The sequence below is a fragment of the Pelodiscus sinensis genome, chromosome 15 (genome assembly GCF_049634645.1).
Source record: "Pelodiscus sinensis isolate JC-2024 chromosome 15, ASM4963464v1, whole genome shotgun sequence".
NCBI classification, from domain to species: Eukaryota; Metazoa; Chordata; order Testudines; family Trionychidae; genus Pelodiscus; species Pelodiscus sinensis.
The window spans coordinates 33,651,837-33,674,689 of NC_134725.1; the positions used below are offsets into that span (position 1 = coordinate 33,651,837).

Genomic DNA, 22,853 nt, shown 5'->3' on the forward strand with positions numbered 1-22,853 from the left:
GCGGCTTGCAGGTGGGATCCTTTGAACATGGCCTCCACTGGGAACACGCTCTACAACGGCAAGGCATCTCCAAGGCAGGGTGAGCACTGAAAGATGCAAGCGGACAGGCTCACTGGAACAGATGGGTACAGGGTGTCGGCGTTTCTAGCCCCCAGGCAGGAGGGGCTGGGAGTTCGAGGCATTGTGCGAAGTGCTTTGTATTCATGCCCGTCAATGTGAAAGAAGTGATTTGCATATAAATATGCACGTATATGCAACCACACTTAAGTTGCGGCCCTCGCCAATGAGCATCATTGCGGTCCCCGAGGCTTTCAAAGTTGAGTAACCCTGGCGTAGTGAGCATGCTTAAATTTGCAGATGATACCAAGCTGGGAGAGGTTGCAACTGCTTTGGAGGATAGGGTCATGATTCAAAATGTTCTGGACAAACTGGAGAAATGGTCTGAGAAACAGGATAAAGCTTAATAAGGACAAATGCAAAGTACTCCAGTTAGGAAGGAACAATGCATTTCACACATACAGAATGGGAAGCAACTGTCTAGAAAGGAGTACTGCAGAGAGGGATCTAGAGATCATAGTGGACCACAAGCTAAATGAGTCAACAGTATCACACTGTTGCAAAAAAAGCAAACATGATTCTGGGATGCATTAACAAGAATGTTGTGAGAAAGACACAAGAAGTCATTCTTCTGCTTTACTCTGTGCTGACTGGGTCTGAACTGGAGTGGTGTCTAGTTCTGGGCACCATATTTCAACAAAGATGTGGGAGAAATTACAAAAGGCCCAGAGAAGAGCAACAAAAATGACGAACGCTCTAGAGAACATGCGTTATGAGGGAAGGCTGAAGGAACTGGGCTTGTTTAGTTTGGAAAAGAGAAGACTGAAAGGGGACATAAGTGGTTTCCAAGTATCTAAAAGGGAGTCATAAGAAGGGGAGGGGGGGATTATTTTCCTTGGCCTTTAATGACTGGACAAGAAGCATTAGGATTAACCTGCAGCAAGGGAGATTTAGGTTGGACATTAGGAGGAGGAGAAGAGCAAAGGAGGCTTTGCGCACTCCCTCACCCCTAGGCCCTAATTGGCCATGGGGCAGAGGAATGAGGGAAGTCTCCTCCCATTCCAAGAGCATGGGCACCTTGGGAGAACACGAGGTGGGGGCACTCCCTCACCCCCAGACCAATCGTTGTCTGGGGGTGGGGAACCCAGAAATAACGTGGCCCCACGCCTTCCACTTGATGCCCCACCCCTTCCTGTGCAGCCCAGGGCCACTTCAAAAATTTCCAAAGTGGCCCCCGGCAAAAAGTTATTGCCCATCCCTGGTGTAGATGGTGCTTGGTCCTGCTGTGAGGGCAGGGGAGAAGACTTGATGATCTCTCGAGGTCTCTTCCAGTTCTAGTATTTTATGATTGTATGACAAATATAAAACCCAAAGTAACACACTGCTTCACACATTATCAGCTACGGTCCCATTTCAGAATCTAGGCTGAAGCTGCCTAGATTAGCAATATACCACACTTAGCTACAACACTGGCTCTGACTACACAAGTTGTGTTGTAAAGCATCACTCACGTTAGAAAAATATGTGGTGTTTTAAAATGTCAGCTATGCTATACTAGACCTGAGAGGGGACAGACAATTTGATTTAAACATACCATTGTCAACTTGCTATGATACAAGTTTGAAAAACCAGGCTTTGCCTGGCAGTACATGCAAATTTGATAAGCCATTGATAAAAACTAAAAATTAAACAAGATATAATATGTACAAAATCATTTAAATCACAAATATTTATGCTACAAACATTTCTTAAACATGTAACAAGATTTATTTGGACTAATGCTTTTAACAAACTGGTGCCCCCATATGGCAGAACTGCATACATACCACTTCAAAATAATTCAATGAATTCCCCATATATTAAAACATCTCCAAAATTCAATACTTTCAGAGCGCCATGACAATGCTCTGTTTCCATGTTTTACACTTTCAGAAGCTAAGTTAGTAGTGAATTGTAACAAAGTACCTCTGTTTTATAAATGAGAATACTGTACATGGACTGGTACAAAGACTTATTTATGAAAATTAATTGCTACACACATAATATAACTAAGAAAGAGTTTAAAGGCTTAATATACATTTAAATACTTACACTTCTTTTCTAAATTCTTCCATTTTCTTGTTCTCCAGATTGAGAAGCTCTTTTGATTTGTTAAGTTCCTCCTCGTTTTTCAGGTTGTTTTGTTTAAGTTTGTCCAGCTTTGAGAAGAAGGGGGCGGGGGATAAGAGAGAATTAAAATTCATGGACTTGTATAATTTTCAAATGAAACATTTTAAAATAGTCAAATATGAAAATGGATGTCTGAAGTTTTGAACTGCTGCACTTTATTTTTAAGCCTCAATAAATGAAGAATTAGTCTTCACTGAGGAATATTTGACTAATACATGTGTAATAAATCTAAGTATGTCCACTGCAATTCCCACAGTATTGCAAGTTAAAGATTAATTTAAGATTGACAATTTAAGTGCAATATTAAATATCTAGCTACCACATTTCACACACAACTACATGTTTTTACCTTTACCTACATCAACATTTTTAGCAAAATTTATTTAACATGACTAGTTATAATTTAGAGCTATTTGCTATTCAGGGTTTTTCTTATCTTAGGAAAAAACATACATAATTAATCAGATGGTTCAGCTTTACTGTACCTTAATCAGCAAGAAATAGGTTGAATGTAGTGTTTGCAATAATGGGAAATCCATCTTTTGAGAGATCACGTTTTGGCAACAAATTGTGAAGGGTATTTACTGTGCCTGCATCTATTGAGAAAGCACTTAAGAGACCGTAAACCTCATCTGTTCAGAGGCACTAAGTAATACATTATATTATATAACAGATAATCTCCAGCTACTTCATTGGCATTACAGGACAGTGCATTTTTAATACCCAGAAATTCCACTTCTGGCATTAATATCATGTCTCTTAAACAATGCACATTGTCTCAAAATAACTGAGAATTATATTTCAACCTCTGGTATTAGGTTAGCTTGGTATTTCTCATTCAAAATATCCATCATCTTAAAGACAATTCTAGAGAATCATCATCAGCAGTTTGAAGTAAAAATGCACATTGTGCTTAAGTATGTTTCCCCCTATCCTTGTGTCTCGAACAGTCAATTTATGCTTGGATCTCTGCAGCCTGGAAACAACTTCTAGAGATTAGGGTGCTAATATAAATATCACTACCAAATAGGTGCAGTACTACAAAAGGAAAAAAAAACAAGGACACAAGAACTAGGCCCTTGAGCTACCACAATTAAAAATAGTGTGGATACTTCTTAGGTGGCAAGCTCTTTGAGCCAAGAATTGCAGCTCCATGTGTGTTGGTACAGCACAAATTACACTAGGGCATTAGTCTTCACAGTGGCCTCTATACACTGCTATAGTAAATTAATAATAAATAATAATAATAATATATAAAATCAGAGAAGGAGAAATGAAGATGCTGCAGTGAAACGGCAGGTCACACAGAGGATTCTATAAAACCCATGCAGAGACACCAAGAAGGTTTTTGTAGGCTAGATTTAGAGGGGAGGACTTTAGTAGATTAATGCTACTATTTGTTAGCATTTCTGTAGTGCTTTTTATTGGCATATAAGGACTATCCGCTTAAAATGAAGAAACTGAGGCACAGAGAAGTTATTGTAAACAACTTCCCTAAGGCCACACTGCAAGGCATTGATGACACCAGGCTTAGAACCTACAGTCTTCTGCTTTTTACTGCATCTCTTATCACTTCAAGATACATGCTGCTCTAGCATCTTGAAAAGCCAGGGTCCATAAGCATATAGGTAACTGTGTGTATAATTATTACACACCATATTAGAACAGTTGTAGCATGTAATCTACTAAGTTGTATTAGTACCCACAGCTTTTTCATGTATGATATTATCTAACAGACCATGACCATAAGGAGATCTGAGATGGGATGATGACAAAGGTTACTCAGCCCATTCTCCTCCTTTTCCCACACCTGCTATATTTCCTTCCACTTCTCTTGTCCTTGTGCTATGATCTCATTGGTTTAGACAATTAAATGTTTCTGGATTGAAGAATAAAAAACTCAACCTGCCCCTGCACTTTTTCGGGCGTAGGAGTGGGGGGGAATTTTTAGGCCATGTGTTATACAGAAAAATGAGATTCAAACAACTCTCTCTAGCAAAGATCAGATGAGACTAGCAGAAAGAAGGGACCACATGTACAGTTACAACGTTAGCCACATGTTGATGCGGAGGGTAAGTAACTCAAAGAACACACATTCATTGATAAACTGTGGTGCTTTTGACTATTTGGATGCAGGTTTCATATTTATTACAATACAGGGACATTTCAAGGGATACCACTACATCTCTTAAGAACTTTGGGATTGTTTTTCTATACAGGCAGTCCCCAAGTTACGCGGATCCAACTTATGTTGGATCTGCAGTTATGAACACGGTTTGCTCCCCGTCTCCCTGGTCTGCTGGAGACCAGCAGACCAGGGAGAAGGGAAGCAAAGCCTCTGACGCCGCCGGCAACGGGACAGCCGCGGCGCGTCTGGGCTGTCCACTGCCCGTGTGCTCCGCGGCTTTGCTTCACATCTCCCCAGACCAGGGAGACGGGGAGCAAAGCCGGGGAGCACGCGGGCAGCGGACAGCCCAGATACGCCGTGGCTGTCCCGCGGCTTTGCTCCGCGTCTCCCTAGTCTGCTGGAGACCAGCAGACCAGGGAGATGGGGAGCAAAGCGGAGAAAAGCTGTGGAGCACGCCGGCAGCGGGACAGCCGCGGCGTGTCTGGGCTGTCCGCTGCCCGCGTGCTCCCCAGCTTTGCTCCCCGTCTCCCTGGTCTGGGGAGATGTAGAGCAAAGCCGCGGAGCACACGGGCAGTGGACAGCCCAGACGCGCTGCGGCTGTCCCGTTGCCGGCGTCCTCAGAGGCTTTGCTTCCCGTCTCCCTGGTCTGCTGGTCTCTAGCAGATTAGGGAGATGCGGAGCAAAGCCGCAGAGGACCCGGGCGGTGGGACCGCGGTGCGTCTCGGTCCCCCGCCTGCGTCTCCCTGGTCTGCTGGGGGAGGGGGGTGCAGCTGGTACGCCCCCCCCCCCCCCAGCAGTCCAGGCTTTTCTCCGGATGCCTGGGGCAGAGCAGATGGGGCGCTGCCGGTTGGTCCCGCAGCACCGCTCTGGGTGCTACTGGACCAACCCGGCAGCACCCCAGCTGCTCTGCCCCAGGCGTCCTGATTCAGCCGCTGCTGGTCAGTTTCAGCAGCAGCTGAATCAGGACGCCTGGGGCAGAGCAGCTGGGGTGCTGGTGGATTGGTCAAGTAGCGCTGAGGAGCGGCACTACTGGAGCAACCCAGCCGTACTCCAGCTGCTCTGCCCCAGGCGTCCCAAGTCAGCCGCTACTGAAACTGACCAGCAGCTGACTACAGGAAGCCCGAGGCAGAGTTGCTCTGCCCCGGACTTCCTGGAATCAGCCGCTGATCAGTTTCAGCAGCAGCTGACTTGGGGATGCCTGGGGTCCTTAAGTTGAATCTGTATGTAAGTCGGAACTGGTGTCCAGATTCAGCCTGTTGAAACTGATCAGAGGCTGATTCCAGGAAACCCGGGGCAGAGCAACTCTGCCTCGGGCTTCCTGTAGTCAGCCGCTGGTCAGTTTCAGCAGCAGCTGAATCTGGACGCCAGTTCCGACCTACATACAGATTCAACTTAAGAACAAACCTACAGTCCCTATCTTGTACGTAACCCAGGGACTGCCTGTATAAATATTTAAAAGTGATTACTTCATTTTGCAGCTTCTGATTTCTCTGTCTGGAGTCCTCCAAAGAAGCTAAGGTGTTGACCTTTTCTTTATGTAGGGCATCCTTCTCTTTGGTCATCTGCTCCACTACCTGCAAAGCATCTTCTGCCATTTTATCAGCCTAAATATAAAAAAGAATTATTACTGAATAGAACACTTAAATGCAGTAGAGCAGCCATTTTACTATATCATGTATAGTTTATGCAGAACTTAGTTGACAGTTTTTCTCCATATTGAAGTAAATGTGAAATAGTTTCATTTTCATAACTAAAATGGAAAATGTATTTTTTTACTTTTATGCAGTTCAAGAATGCAGATACAGCTCCCAAAGTTGAATTCCATGCAAAATGAATTACAACCCTATGCTTGTGTCACCATTGACATTTTTACTTAGAGCCCTGAACTGCCATAATTATGTCCATTGTGATTTCTTTTTACACCTCAAAGATATTACAATTATTGTTGTTCAATGGATATTCACTACCAACAGACTGATCTTTAGAAAGATGGGGAATTATAAAAAGAGTTGTTATATTAGATTTGCTTTGTGAGGATTCTAAAAGTTAAAACAGGACAACAAAAAAGATTCAATCAATCAAGTTAATGTTACATATGTTACTTTAACATTTTTAATGATTTGCCCTTGCAAACTTATATCTTCAAAGGGCATACACCAAGCTTTAGAAATATTCTGAAAATATTTGGGATTTTTAAAAAGCCCAACAAAATTCATACTTTCAGTGGTTAACAGTTTACAAGTCAAGCAAGGGCTGACAGTTATATTTACTCATCTGTTGGTGGTGAATATAAACACTATTATGAATAAACACAACAGATTTAGATACCAATTTGTTCTAACATGTTTTGAAAGTTCTAAAAAAACCTCAAGCTTACTAGGGGATTATCTTGCAATTCCGTTTGTCCAATTGGAGTAAAATTTTGCTTTATATCTCCATATAAATTTAAACTAATAGTCTTATTCCCATGTTTAATGAAAAGGAACACTGAGCACCACATCTAAAATAAATGGGGTTTTGTACCCACTTACTGTTAGTTGTTAGCTGGAAAGTACGTTTTCCTACTAGTATTACATTTCTCCTATAGTATTTTGAAAAAAAAATCCTTTCATTCACCATTTCAGAATTGTTTCATTGTGACATTCTGCACCATGGGTTCCTTTTTATTAGGCACAAAATTGTTTTGTATTAGAGGTGTTAAAAGATCTCACTCATTACAGACAACTCAGGGACAAACAGGGTAATATACCAAGAGTGAAGATCATCTCCATGTAGACAGACTGAAATTAAGTGCTGGTCTTGCTATTAAAAGTGCAGAAATCACAACAGAAGTTAGTGTCCAGTGTTAGTATCTCTACTTGACTGGTTTAATGTCTTTCAATACCTCAGATTTTTGTGTTACTATATGTGCCTGATGCGCCTCAGTTTCTTTTAGCTGCAAAGTAAGTTTGTCCTTCTCCACCAGTAGCATCTGATTTTTGCTCTGCAACACCAGTAGGTTGGCTGAAAGGTCACTATTAGTTTGTGCTAAAAGCATTACTTCCTCATGCAGTTTGCAATAGTCCTCTGATAACTTCTCCTTCTCTTTTAGAATTTCTTCCTCTCTCACGATCAGATTATTTTGTTCTGCAAGCAGGTTCTCATTTTCCTGGAGCAGCTTTATTCGCTCTGATTCAGACACATGTTGACTGTGTCGAATATATTCTAGGAGCTTGGAGAGACGGGCATGCAGGTCCTGGAGCTCTGCCTTTGACTTAGTCAATGAAGCAAAATCATTCTCTAGCTTTTTAATATTGGAGGCAAGTAGATGTGTCTCTGTGCTGAGCACCTCTTTTTCTTTAATGATTTCCTCTAATTCTGAATCAGATTTTTGTTTCTCCTGAACCAGCAGTTGTTTCTCAGACAGCAATTCTTTATTTTTAACTATTAGCTGTTCCTTCTCCCTCTCTAGAATATCAATAGTAATCTGAAGTTCTGCTTGTTGCAATAAAAATGAATCCTTTTCCAGTTTTCTAGCTTCCCTTTCTACAGTTAAATTTTCCTGCACAATTTTGACCTCCTCATTTAATTTCTGACATTCTTGTTGCAATTCAGTCCTTGCATTGATCAGCAATTCCTTGCTAGAGGAACAGGTTTTGAAGGAAGCCTTCAGGACTTGCTTGGCTTGCGAAACAGCAGAAAGTTCATTTTCTAACAGGGTTTTGTGACTCTGAGCCTCTTTTAGACACTCGGAAAGTTCACAATTATAAGCTACTAATTCTTGATTGTCTTGGTTTTTTTGGTCTAGTTCTCTCTTGAGACTGTCAATGGTACTGTGGAGTTTGGCCTTTTCTTGACCAAGTGCTTTCTTGGCTGAGAGGTCCAGCTCATGTTTTCTTTTTAAGTCACACAGTGCATTTGCAGAAGACTGATTTTCAGTGAGCAGCTCTGCACATTTGGTTTCTAACAAGTCCTTTTCTTTGAGAAGGAACTCATTCTGCTTTTTAAGTTTCACTGATTTCTGAGAAGCCAATTCTTTCTCTCTGCTCAGTTGACTTATTTTCTCATTTAGAGCTCTCCCAGCAAGGGTGGAATCTTCCGAGGTCTTGGCAAGCTTTTCTGCAATTGCCTTGTTTTCCTTTAAAAGTTCTTCCTTTTCAGCCAAAAGCCTCCGCTCTGATGAAGAGAGAGCTTCCTTTTCTTGTAATAACTGGATACACTCAGAGTCTGTGGTCTCCCTACTAGCTTTAATCTCTTCAAGCAGTTTAGAGAGACTAGCATGGGAGGCCTGCAACTCTGCATTGTCTATGGTAGTGTTTTTAAGTTCTTTAATCACAGCATCTAGCTCTGCTTGCAGTCCTTCAGTTTTCATATTTAGGGCCTTTTCCTCATTAACAGCAGTTTCTAAGCTCACACGCAGCACTTCTTGACTTTTAAGGAGTGCTTCCTTTTCAGACTGCAGGTCCTGGCTTCTTTGCAACAGATCATCCCTTTCATTTTTTAAGGCCACATACATGCTTTCAAGAGCCAAATTTTTGTCCAAGACTGAGTTTCTCTCTGCAGCCAGAGCAGATAATTCTTGTAGGAGTTCCTTTTGATCTCTGGCCAGGTCTTCATAAGAGCTTTTCAGTTTTTGGATAACATAATCTTTGTCTTTAAGAAAAGCAGTGTTCTCCTCAGAAAGCTTTTTCTGATTATCTTCCAGTTCTACTTTTTCCTTAAGGTGTTTCTGAGCTTCCATAACCAAAGCATCTTTGCTAGTCTGAAGTTCTTCCAGCCGTTGGAGCAGTGCTGACTCTGAAGAGCGAAGGACATCATTTTCTTTACTTACTTGTAGAAGATCTTTCTGGGTCGTCCCTATTTCAATAAGTAACTTTCCTTTCTCAGAAATTAATGCCGCCTTTTCTGCACTTTCTTGTTGACTTTTAGTCTCAGCTTCTTGTTTTTCCTTCAGGATCTTTTTATTTTCTGAATCAAGTTCTTCATTTACTGTCCAAAGCCTTTCCTGGTCTTGTTGCAACAACTTAATCTTGGATTCCAAGTCTAGTAGTTTTGATAACAGTGAACCGTTCTCTAACTTTAAAGCATTTCCCTCTTGTGCAAGAATCTCCTTCTCTGATAATAAACCCTTCATTTTCTCTGACATTAGTTCAATCTCTTTTTTGGCTGATGTTAACACAGAAGTTAAAGACTAAAGAAATAAAGTTGGGGAGAAAGGAAACAAAAATGAAGACAAAACAGACAAATGAGAAGTATGGATTAATGACAAACAGAGCTATAGCTTAAATTTAAGAGGTGTATATAATGACACACAATGTAATCTCAACTCTGAAAAATATTAAGGACATATTTATTACAAAACAATGGATTAGCTAGTGAGACAACCTAGTAGAACTGATAATGATAGTATGCAAAAGATGCACTAGTTTGTGTACATTCAAACTGAAGTTTGGCTTTTTGGTCCAAAAAATGATTGAAATAGCACCAATTACATAGATTAAGCATGGAGTGTTTTAAAAAAGCTATTGTGGAAGACAACAACAACAAAATTTAGTCCATAGCTAGATAGGTTACATTACAGTTAATTCAGGGAAGTATACCAGATACCAACTTCTAGTTACTTTATACAGTGTTCATTCTAGATAGGTAATACACTCAGGACACCTTACGATAGAAAGGTTAATTTGTTCAACAACTACATAAATTGTGTGTCAATTTATACACAGCGTGTTCTGCTAAAGCGCAATACAACAAAAAGTTAAGAAAAAATAAACAATGAATGAAAGATGAAAGCAAGTAACAGAGAAATCATTGGAAGTTATTTAAATTAAGCTAAGGGCAAAATAATTACCACAATATGGAATTGTTTTACAAAATAAAATTTTACTAAAAAGGAGTCTGAAAAGAAAATATTTCTATGTATACTTAATTTAAAATCAAAATGCTTAAAATCCCTTATTAAAGAGGAATAAAATTTAATTCCAACCAGCTCTACTGGAGCAGAAACCTAGGAGGGATAAAAATTTAGTTGCTAGGTTTAATATAAAGTATTGTAAAAAATATGAATATAAAGATTATTTAAAATAGTCAATGGCACAGGTTTTCTTTCGTCAACAATACTTCATCTAGTCTGGATAAAACTTTCATTGAGTGCATATCAAAAAACATTAATACAAATGGGTTAGGTTAAACAGTAAAAGAGTGAGGCTTTGTAAAAAGAGAGATAATAGAACAATTACTTGCTTAAAACAACCACACGTACTTTGGCGAGTTCTGCTTCTTTTTTCAGCTCCTCAGCCTGTTTTTCCAAGTTGCTGTTTTTCTCTTGTGTACTTCTCAGCATCTCTTCTGTGTCCAGCAGAGTCTGTTTAAGCCCTTTGATGGCTACACTGTGCTCAGCGATCATCTCAGAATTGTTTTTTTCATGCATCATCTGCAGGTCCTTATACAGATTTTGGCTTTTCTCAATTTGTTTTTCCTGTCAGATTTTAGAGCAATTTGAATGCAATCAGAAATCTAGTTTCTTTTAATACCCTTTCCAACACAACTAGTTAACCTTTTCTCTAGTTCTTCTTACCAGGTCTACTAATTTATCTTGCATTTTCTTCAGTTCTGCCTGATGATTCTTAAGTGCTTCCTGTTGGTCCTGGTCAGCTTTACGTGTTGTCTGTTCTACATTTTCCTGCAGCTGAACTGCCTTTTCATTTGATTTTGTAATCTGATTTTGTAGTTCTTCTAGCATCCTAAAAAATTAGAAAATAGCAAGATGTTTTTGCTGAAAATTTAACAGAGACTGTGTAAGCTGCAGCATTATTCAATTAATACAGATCAAAAGTTTAGAAAAAAGAGGTGTTCAATCACTAAACAGTGTGTAGAATGTTTTAATATCAAATTAAATGTTTCAATAGCAAGATAAATGCACACAAAAGTACAAGTGAGAGGGTAAATTGGCCTCAAAGGTCAGTGTTTAAAAAACATAAATGTTCTCATTAAATGTATGTTTAAAACAAACACTCTTTCCCCTGCAATCAATAGATTGCGAGTACATGAGAACCAACAACTGAGTAATTCACTTTCCGGTGTCTTAAGCTAAAAGAAATGCTATGATACTAAAGCCATGAAAATGTATTAATCGAATTTCATTAGTGCCAGGTGTTACATAAATGAGAAGTTATTAAATAATTTTAAACCTAGTTTCTCTTTAATCCAATATATGTAGAGAGTATTTATGACAATGTTTTGACAACAGAGCTTGTGTCTTCAGATTCAAATGTGAAACAGATTTGTTTCAGGATGAGCTTTCATGGCTACTTACAAAAGGAGAAAAAAAATGTAGGAACAAATTAAAGGAAAATTCTCTGATAGCATTGGGATGGATACCTTTCTTTTAAACGCAGCTCATCATTCATCTTTGTAAGCTGAGCAGAACTATCACCTGATGACTTCATTATTTCTGCTATATCATTCTCAAGTTTGGCTTTAGCTTCAGTCAACTGCTGTTCTTTTTCTTCTCTCTCTTTCAATTTTTTCTCCATAACTGTACATAAAAAAGTTATTACAATAAATTTAATTCAAAGCCACAACACACCTAGATGCTAATAAGAGACTCTAAACACAATCTTAAGCTGTTGCGATAAAACTAGCATGCTGAACTTCCAAAGCTAAAAGTCACATTTGGGATTCAACTAAAAATTGTAGGCTCTGGAGCACTTGCCCTCTTTGATCCCCTCCCCTGTCAGAGGGCCTGCTAAAGAGTAATGGAAACTTATAGAACTCCCAACAGAAAACCACAACATTGTACATGGAGAGACACAGGAAAAGCCATTCATCAAGAATACAACTTTCAGTCTCAGCTTCAGTATAACTATAGGTGCCAGGCTGTTAAGAATTGATACTGGGCTTTACCATTAGGAAAGAAATCCAGCAGGAACACTGGGCACACTCAACTCAAGTTACATGTAGCTTTCAAAAGGAGAATATTAAACCAATTGGTTTTTAGAGCAGTGTACACACAACAAACAAGGAGAGCAACCTCAAGGCTCTGTAGAAAGTAGTTCCACATACATACAGCCCAGTAACTACTTCCAAAGAAAAAAGTAGGAAGCAGGGCTTAGTTGGCTTCCTTTTATATACACATCAGGTCAGTTAAAAATGCCGTGAGATTAGGTGGATGTGTGTAGCAGGGAATGGTGAAACAGAATATGTGACGGGACGGCCATGTGCAGCTTGAAGGTCATAGACATTAGAAAGAAGTTAACAACCAAATCAAAAAGGATACTTTGCATCTAAATAGGGTTCATACTTTTTACATGGCTGTCACAGGCACATGCTATTTAAATGTTGCATTTCATGAACACATTGAGGGTATCTCTGCCATATGCTCTTTATGTCAGTGTGTAGAATGCATATACTATTCACCCCCTTGCAGAGTTATACATAACTATGTAAATAGTGAGCCTCTCTTTAGGCAAGTAAACAATTGCCTGAGCCTGCAGGGTATGCATGCTACACATCTCTCTACAGGACCAAGCTGTGTCTACCCCTTCCCCCAGATATTTAAGGCCCTAACAAAATCATGGCTGTGAAAAAATGTGTCAGGCTGAAATGTGGCCTCCCACCGAGGAAACTGGTCTTGTGTACTTTTACCTTGTACTATACAAATTTCACAGGGAGACTAATGTTACTCAAATTGGAGGTTATGACCCAAGAAGGAGTTGCAGATGAAAGGGTGGGCTCTGCAAGGTAATTTTAGGGAGATCACAGTATTGCCATCTTGACTTCTGCACTGCAGTCAGAACTGGGTGGCCAGAGAGCAGTGGCTCGTGGATAGGCATCCAGCTCCGAAGGCAGCACTCCACCACCAACAGCAGAGAAAGGTGGCAATACAATAGCACTGCAAAAATGAGGGTGGCATGGTATTTCACAGCTGGGTGGCTGCTGCTGCTGGCAGTGGTGCTGCCTTCAGAGCTGGGCTCCTTCTCAGCAACTGCAACCCTCTAGCTGTCCAGCTCTGAAGGCAGGACTGCCACCTGCAGCAATGCAAAAGAAAGGGTAGGCATGCCATAAGTACCGACAACAACTTTGCAAAAAAAATCCCACACACTCTTTTTTGGGTCAGGACCTCTACAATTACATCATCATGAAATTTCATGTTTAAATAGCTGAAATAATGAAATTTGCTATTTTTAAAATCCTGTGTCCAAAATGGTCTGTGAATTGGAAGGCCCTACTGATATTTTACAGAGTACAATCTGGACTGATGGACACTATATCCCCTCAATTCTCCAAGCTGGGATGATTGGTTTTCTAAAGTTGTAATATGTCTCTAATGTCATACAGCAGAATCTTATAACTATACATACAGTGTTGTCACACATTTTACCAAAATAATTGGTAAATTATGGTAACATGTGTTTTAAAGTTTTGTACAAAATCCATTATAACTTTGTAAAAAGGGTGAGGGGAAGATTACTCACTCTGTGCAGTAACTGGAGTTCTTTGAGATATTCCTACGGGTGCTCCACTTAGGTGTGTCAGTGCCACTGTGCACATGGCCAGGAGATCTGTTAGCAATCCCCCGGCTGCTGGCGCATGCTTGACAGATACGCACCGGCTCAGATACCCAGATTGACAGATACGTGCCGGCGGCCGTTCCCTCCATTCCTTCTCTATGCCAGACTGTGTTAGCCCAAAGCAGAGCGGAGGAGGGCAGGTGTGGAGCACCCATGAGGACATATCTCGAAGAACTCCAGTTATTGCAAAAGGTGAGTAACCCTCCTTCAAGGGTCCCAATGGGTGCTCCAATTAGGTGACTATGCATCAGTGTACCTGCTTGGTGGTGGGTGCTCCGTGATGCAGGACTGGATGTTGGACAGGACCTTACATCCAAATTTAGTGTTAGAGTCCTGAAAGGTCTGAATAATGTTACGTTGTGCAAAAGTTATTGACCGAAGCCCATGTTGCAGCTCTGCAAATAGTGTCCATGGGAAGATCCTTAAGGAAAGCAGTCATGGTAGATACTGCTCTTATGGAGTGCCCCCATATAACTGTCAGTGGCTGTCTCCGTTTCTGGGAGTAAGCCAACCATATGCATATAGAAATCCATTTGGATATTTGCTGTTTGGAAACAGGTTGACCTCTAGACTTGTCTGTGCAAGACATGAGTCTGGGTGTTCATCAGAAGTCTTTTGTGCATTCCAAGCAGAAAGGCGGCTACTGCCCTGTGTACAGCCAACATGTGTAACTGACTGTTTGTTGGCCTCATATGGTTTAGGGAAGAAAACAGATAGGTATATTGGTTCATTATAATGGAAGGAGGTAAGTATCCTGGGGAGGAATTTTGGGTGGGTTCTAAGGACGACCGTGTCCTTGTGGAAATATGGTGTACAGTGGATCTGCCATGAGTGATGTTCTCTCTCCCACTCTCCTAGCTGATGTTATTGCTATGAGAAAGGCTACTTTCATAGATAGGTGTAGTAGTGAGCAAGCTGCAAGTGGCTCGAAAGGTGGTCTCCTGATTGAGTCCAGCACGAGGTTCAGCTCACATGATGGCACTGGATTCCTACGTGGGGAATATAGGTTCCGTATTCCTTTCCAAAATCTCTTGACAAATAAGTGGGGAAAAATGGAATACCCGTGTATGGGTGTGTGAATCACTGATATAGCTGCTAAATGTATATTGATGGAATTAACTGATAATACTGTGTTCTGCAGGATATATTCCAGTCAGGATATCACCCCATCTTTGTGTGGCTCCTGCGTGTGAGCCGAATTCCATGCTGCATACCTAGCTCGCTTCTGCAGGTAAGATCGTCTCATAGGGGGTCTCCTGGAATTAATTACAATGTCTCTGATTCTTCAAGGTGAAACAAAACACAGGACTATGCAGTATTTTAAAAGACTAACAAGATGGTTTATTAGGTGATGAGCTTTTGTGGGCCAGACCCACTTCCTCAGATCAAATAGTGGAAGAAAATTGGCATGACCATATATACCAAAGGATACAAACCAAAAAAAATGAACACATATGAAAAGGACAAATCAAATTTCAGAACAGAAGGGGGATGGGGGGGGGGGGTTGTAAATGTCTGTAAGCTAATGATATTAGAGATAATTGGGGAAGCTATCTTTGTAATGGGTAAGGTAATTAGTATCTTTGTTAAGACCTAGGTGTAAAGTGTCAAATTTAAGCATGAATGACAGTTCAGAGGATTCTCTTTCAGGTCTGGTGTTAAAATGTCTTTGAAGCAGGATGCAAGTAATCAAGTCATTGAGACAATGCCCTTTCTGGTTGAAATGGAAAGAACCTGTTTTTTCTTTGTGATCCTGTCTAATATCGGTTTTGTGGGCATCAACGGGGTTAGCTCTTTGAAGGAGAGCCAACAAGCATCCAGGCTCACAGGTTTAGTGAATGTAGCCAGGGGCGTGGTATATGCTCCTTATCTTGAGTCAAATGAGCTCAGTACAAGTTTCCTTCAGTATGCTGACGTGCTGAGTTGGAGTATGTTAGGATACCAAATTTGTCTCTGCCAATTGGGGGCTTTTGTTGACGCCAACGATTGTTCTGGGTCGCCATGATCAAACAATCATTGAGATATGGAAAAAATGTTTGTCTTCTTCGCAGGTATGCAGCTACCGTGGATAATACTTTGGAAAAGACTCTAGGTGGTATGGACAGCCCAAAGGGGAGCATCCTGTACTGATATTTTAAGTCCTTGATAGTGAACCTGAGGAATCATCTGTGAGCTGGGTGAATAGATACATGAAAATATGCATCCTTCAGGTCGAGGGTAGCTAATCATCTCCTTTCTCTAAGGCAGGTATGATCTTTGCCAGTGTGACCATCTTGAACTGTTGATACTTAATGAACCAGTTGAGCCCAAAGTTAGACTGGCTTCCACCTCCCCACCCCCGATTTCTTGATAGTTAGAAAGTATCAGGAATAAAAAAAACCTTCCTCTGTAGCCGCTGGGTACTTCCTTTATAGCACCTAGTTCTAGGAGGCACTGAGCTTCTTCCAGGAGGACCAATTTGTGAGAAGAGAGTCCCTGAAGAGGGATGGGTTAGGCCTGGAAAGGGGGGGGTTGGTGTAACTGTTGTGAATGGTATGCAGTATCCGGTTCATATTATTTCTAGGACCCACTGGTCTGAGATGCTGGTTTTTCATACCGGGTAGAATGCGGCAAGTATTTTGGAATATTTGTTTGCTTGGTTGTACCTGCTCTGGAGCATTGAGGGGTTTTGTACCCTAAACAAAATCCTCAAATTTGCTGATGTGAGGGGGATGCTTGGGTCAATGACTGCTCACTTGAGACTGTCGTCGAGTTTCTCACGCGCCTCTTGTTCTCATAGGGCCTTTGCTGTTGTGTATACCCTTGCACTCTGAACATTTTGTTATATTGTTTGTATTGTTTTCTCTTGGCTCCAGGTGGCTATATTCCTGGTGGCTATATTCCTAATGTGCGGAACTTTGCCGTGGAGTCCTTCAGTGCGTGGAGAGCTGAGTTTGATGACTCTGGAAATAGTTTCTCACCCTCAAATGGCTGATTCTCAATGTTTGATTGAACCTCCCTGGGGAATCCCAACAGCTGCAGTCTGACATCCATCTCATCACTACTGCCAATGGCATCAACCTGGCCGCTGTGTCTGCTGCATCTAATGCTGCCTGTAGAGCTGTTGAGAGATTAATGATCGATCCTTCTCTGATATTTGATTTGAACTGCTCCCTTACATCCTCAGGTATATATTGAATAAAGGAACTGAATGATTCAAACATGTTGTATGAATATTTGGCTAGCAGAGCCACAGTTTGCAATTCTCAGCTGAAGGGAGGCCGCCTTCTCCATAGCATCCAGCCTTTTTATCTCTATCCTGACTTGGAGTTCTGGGGTACTGTTGTTGCTTCCCTCCCCCCCAATTGGCTGCTTCGTCTACTAGTGAATTAGGAGAGGGGTGAGAAGAAGAATTCGACTTCTGTGGGGATGATGTAGTATTTCTTACCGAGGTGTTTGTTTTTTGTTTTGTTTTTTAAATGTTGGAGGCGCCGATGCAGGAGTTTTCCAGATGGACTTGGCAGGATCTATCAAGTCTTCATTCATTGGTAAAGCCAGCCTGGTATGTTGAGGTAAGCTGAGTGTGCTCGTGAGTTTGTGTTTGTTCTGTGTTACGTCGGAGATTTTTTTTATGGCAAGTGTGTCTGCTACTCTCCTGAGTAAATCTTGGAACCCTCTGGAGTCAACCCCTCTGACTGGTAATGCAGGGAGACTGTGTTCCTCCATCATGGAATAGGAAGTATTGGGCTGAACAGAGGAAGCCTGTGTTTCCTCCTCCATAGATGACTCGGTCCCAGTCAGCTCATTTTCAGCTGTGTCCCAGGATAGTGTGTTGGGTCCAGTAAGATGCACAGGAGTCTGAATAGGCCCACTGTGGAGGAATCGATGGAGAAATCCACTGTGTCCACTGCCATTTCTGCATTTGGTGTTGTTGTGGTTCTGCATATGGAGGACTCTGTGCTGGCCCTTTCCTCCCTGTCATCACTAAATCTGGTGGATATTTGTGATGCTGGTGTCAAGGAGAACAGGGAACATTTGGACTGTGGCGTGCTGTTGGTACCAAATAGTGGTGAACATGGTACTGATGCTACTATGAGGTCGACCTCTTATGAACCTCGGTACCAGAGTACGTGGAGGCATTGCTATGTATTTCCTTATAGCTGCCTGCGTCTCTACTGTTGGCGCTTTGAAATGTGCCAGTACTGGCGGTACCAAGCATTTATTCAAATGCAGCATTCTACTGCTCTTCAGCTTGCCAACTTGTTTGTTCCTCAGCAGAACCATGTTCTCCACTGGTGCCACATTACTGTGGGGAGAGCTTGAAGCATGGCCTGCAGCTCCATGCTTCATATTGGGTCATGGCTTTTCTTTAAGCTGGATCCCCTGTCCTGCTTTTGGGAGCTCTGCCTACTGGCATTCTTACCAGCCTCCTTTGTCTTTGTTAGAGGCTGAGGCACAGCAGGGTATTGGGAGTATTTTGTGCTCCACTCTGGGTGCTGTCCTCTAGCACATTCCTACTAGGGAATGCTCCTCCTTCCCAAGAGGGTTCCCCCCTGGGAGAGTGGGACGGAGGGGTGAATGAGGCTGTGACTCAGCCATGTTGTGGTCCAAGAATAATAGCCTTCTTTGTAGGTCTCGCTTCCTTAGAGCATGGGGTGAGCTTTTGACAGTGTGGGCAGTGACTGATGGGATAGTCTTGCCCTAGGCAGCACAGACACTGCTTGTGTCCGTCTGCTGCTGCGACTGCTGTTCTGCACCCTGTGCACCTTGTAAAGCCCAGTGGTGCGGGCATGACTTTTTTTCTTCTTGTGCTATCCTATGGGCCAGCGGGATGTGGCAGAAACACCTGCGTGGCACTTGGCCCACTTCTCTTGCTGTTATCCTTTTCCTTTTTTTAAATCTTCTCTCTTCTCCACCCTTCCCCCCCCGATGCTGTTAGGGAGACTAAGTGCAACTGATGCCCGCGGTGGTTGAGAAGGAACTGAGGGAGGCTGCTGGCGTGTCTGTCAATCTGAGTGATTGTGCAATAGCACAGCACACGCCAGCAGCTGGGGGACTGCTAACAAAGATCTCTGGGCCGTGTGCACAGCAGTGCTGACACACGTAAGTGGAGCACCAACAGTGATCCCCAAACATAAGAATACAGTCAAATTGTCAAACCTTCCCACAGTAGGTCAGCGCCATTTTTCAGAGATACAGCATCTTCCACCATATTTTCTTTTCCCTTTATATGCACAATTTCTATATTAGTTCTTTTTCTGCTACAATCTATTTTAAGTTTTGTATAAGCTATTATAAAGAATAATATTGTAATAATTTAAGTACTTTGTGTTTTATGATTATGTTTCATATCCTGCCGACTGTTTGGTAGAGATGCATCTGGCAGATTGCTTGTATCAGATGTCAAGGTAGGCATAAACCCTTCTGGTCACCATTTTGTTTTAGACTTACAACAAAAATTGTAAAAGAATGTGGTGACTGTTCTTCTTAAAACTGTAACTTTATGTTCCTGTTCAAATTTTCATATTGCTTCTATGCAACAAAAGTCAATTCTGTTGTGTGAATGAAGAATGTAAGTGTTAAGAGATAAAACTGTGAACACCATCACTGGACCAGATGTTCTAACAAGGAACCGGGGACAAATGCAAAGGTGCTGGTGATTGCTGTATAACCCCACTGGGATGTGAGAAGAGGGCAAATTGAGGACTCTGAGGCTATGTCTACACTTGCGGCTTCTTGCGCAAGTAATATGCAAATGAGGCTAAGCGTGGAATATCGCCGAGCCTCATTTGCATACCTAATGAGCCACCTTTTTTTCAGAAGAGGTTCTTGTACAAGAAGGTGCGTCTACACTGCCCCTTGTGCAAGAAAAACCCTCTTGCGCAACGCCGTTACACCTATTACTTTTCAGGAAGAACAGCGTTGTGCAAGAGGATTTTTCTTGCGCAAGAAGGGGCAGTGTAGACGCTCCTTGCGCAAGAGCCTCTTCTGAAAAAATGGTGGCTTATTAGGGATGCAAATGAGGCTCGGTGCTTAGCCTCATTTGCATATTACTTTCGCAAGAAGCCGCGAGTGTTGACAGCCTCAGAGAGGAGGCAAGCACCTATTAGTTGGTACAAGATAGCTATAATCAAAACTAGCACAATAAAACAACAGATAAGGGATGAGTAGAACTTAAGAAAACAAGCACTCGTCAAATGGCAATTGATTATGGCATGGGTAGGTTTAGAAGTTAAAATAAAACAAGTTAAAAATTACTAAGAAAAGTTAGATGTCTGCAAGTCACCAGGGCCTGATGAAATGCATCCTATAATACTCTAGGAGCTGATAAAGGAGGTATCTGAGCCTTCAGCGATCACCTTTGAAAAATCATGGAAGTCAGGAGAGATTTCAGAAGACTGGAAAAGGGAAAATATAGTGCCCATCTATAAAAAGGGAAGTAAGAATAACCCAGGAAGCTACAGACCAGTCAGTTTAACTTCTGTGCCTAGGAAGATAATGGAGCAAGAATTAAGGAATTCATCTGCAAACATCTGGAAGAAAATAAAGTGATAGCTAACATCCAGCATAGATTTGTAAAGAACAAATAAAGCAATCTGCTTTCTTTGATAGGATAACAAGTCTTGTGGATAAGGGAAAAGAGGTGGACGTGGTATATCTAGACTTTAGTAAGGCATTTGACAGGCTCTCGCATTACCACCTTATCAATAAAGTAGGGAAATACAACCTAGATGGAGCTACTATAAGGTGGGTGCATAACTGGCTGAAGAATAACTTCTGAGAATGGTTGTGAACTCTTAACCATTCTGGAAGGGCATAACAAGTGGGGTTCCATAGGGATCTGTTTTGGGGCCAGTTCTGTTCAAAATTTCCCTGCCTGTCAGAGTGGTGAACCACTGGAATAAACTGAGTAGGGGGGTTGTGGAATCTCCATCACTGGAGATATTTAAAAGCAGGTTAGACACCTGTAAGGGATGATCTTCTAGACTGTGCTTGGTCCTGCCGTGAGGGCAGGGGACTGTACTCTATGACCTTTCAAGGTTCCTTCCAGTTCTAGTGTTCTATGATGATGCAAAACTCACTGATCCCACTGAAGGAAAATTACTATAAAAAAAAGGGACTGCTTTGTCATGAATTTTGACTAAGTCTTGCCACTGGAGCCTCAGTCTGAACCAAAAAAACCTGATTCCTCACCTTGTACTTAGCCTGCTTGGCTGCCAGGGTAATACAAGCAACAGACTGATAACTATAAACATCAACTGGCAGGACATGTGTGCATGCATGCATGTCTCTATGCTAGCTGCTTTTGTATTATACTCTTAATCAACTCAGTATATTGCCTTTTCCCCTGTAAAAATCCTGTGTGCTTCTTATAAGCATAACAAAATTTTGGTAGTACAAGGCTCCAGGGTAGCATTTTAGAATCTGAGCCTTTACTTCTGTTTAGTCTGTTAAGAACCTGAACTGTCCATTAAGAAGATATGGTTTCAGTTGCTTAACTACCCACACCAGAGGGTGAACATATGAATACAAACCGTCACAGTATCCTACTGCCTTCCCACTGATGCATCTAGTTACACATCATCAAGTGGGCACATCTTGGTTTTCACTAAGGTATATTCTAGTCTACACTCTGCTGCAAGCAGAATCCTGAACGGGTCATCCGCATTCCCTGGCATTCTCCTCCACTAACGATCAACTTAGATCAATTGAAATCCACTTTTTATGCATGTTGTTTGTCCCAATAAAGAGATAAATACCTAGTATGAATGTAGAATAGACTTAGGCAGCAAAGGGTCAACCAGGAAGCAAGCAGAGCCAGGAAATACTCTAACCATTACCTCTTCACCAGGATCATATCATAGTATCCATATATCTAATTTTTCAGTTACACTTCCACTTCAAACTAATGAAGTAGTTTGAATTTTAGCTCTGAGCTAGGCACTGGACTTGGTTCAAATCTAATTTCACAAAGCTAGTTTGCAGATGTGAAGTCTACTGCTAATGGATATTAGTCACCACCATGTAATAGCAGCAGGTAGGATGAAAGCATAAAACTGATGGCATATTATAAACCCTACAGTTCTGTCATTTCTTTACCTGTCAAATTAGATTTTAACTGATCCAGTTGTGAGGACATGAGTGCAAACTGCTCTTCTTTTTGGTTTAGTTTTTTAATCATATCTGTGGAAATAAAATTATATTTAAAAAATAAAGTTAATTTTCCAATAGTTGCAGCTCACTTTTTAAAGCAAACTTTACTGACCAGGAATATACATTACTCTTGAATAAAACAAGGAGGAGACAAAAAAAATCCTGTTTTATTCCTAACTGCAGAGACTAATCCTGCTAAATTATGAAATACAGGATCAAGGGGGAAAAAAATTCTACACTTTTAGTAGGTTTTGAAGGGATTCATTTTGATTCCAGGGAAGCATACCTTGCATAGATTTTTGAACACTTTCCGCCTCTTCAGCAGCACTAGTAAACTTTCCTTTCTAGAAGGGAATGCAAACCCAAGAAAAGTTTTAACCAATTGGAATGACATAGTATTATTCAAATACAAACTTAACTGAAAATAGTGCAAGCCCATACGCAGAAGGGTGCAAAGGGTGTGAACGCAACCCCCCACACCTCTTCATGGTTCACCATGGGGCCTATTCCAGTCGGCCTGGGGAAGGCAAGGGCAGCACATTACCCCAGCCTACCTCCCCCATGCTCCGGCCAGTTGGGAAAGGCTGGAGCTGATTCCCTCCTTCCCTCACACAGGAGTGAGGTTGGTGGCGGAGTTGGCCGGAAAGAGGACAGTGGCAGCCCTGTAGCAGTACTATTTTTTCAATTCTTGATTTGATCATTACCCACTGTGGTCACACAGGTATTAGAAGGTTTCTACTTGTGCCATATTTTGAATCTGACAACACAGAAAAAAAATAAAAAAGAAAACAAAGAAAAGGAAAAATCCTCTCCTT

At 41.5% G+C, this 22,853-nt stretch overlaps 1 protein-coding gene across 11 annotated transcripts in view; it reads right to left on the minus strand.

The window, feature by feature from the left end:
• The window catches only part of CLIP1 (CAP-Gly domain containing linker protein 1), a 135,705-nt gene that overhangs the window by 25,390 nt on the left and 87,462 nt on the right, over positions 1-22,853 (minus strand). For 7 of the 11 annotated variants that reach the window (XM_075898663.1, XM_075898662.1, XM_075898665.1 and 4 more), the window contains 8 exons: positions 22,325-22,382; positions 21,985-22,068; positions 11,714-11,870; positions 10,911-11,076; positions 10,596-10,811; positions 7,239-9,524; positions 5,821-5,958; positions 2,149-2,255 (listed from right to left, as the gene is read on the minus strand). In XM_075898663.1, the coding sequence (XP_075754778.1) occupies positions 2,149-2,255; positions 5,821-5,958; positions 7,239-9,524; positions 10,596-10,811; positions 10,911-11,076; positions 11,714-11,870; positions 21,985-22,068; positions 22,325-22,382 (3,212 nt within the window). The remainder of the gene's footprint in view (positions 1-2,148; positions 2,256-5,820; positions 5,959-7,238; positions 9,525-10,595; positions 10,812-10,910; positions 11,077-11,713; positions 11,871-21,984; positions 22,069-22,324; positions 22,383-22,853) is intronic. The other 4 variants (XM_075898671.1, XM_075898669.1, XM_075898670.1 and 1 more) reach the window with 1 other exon arrangement.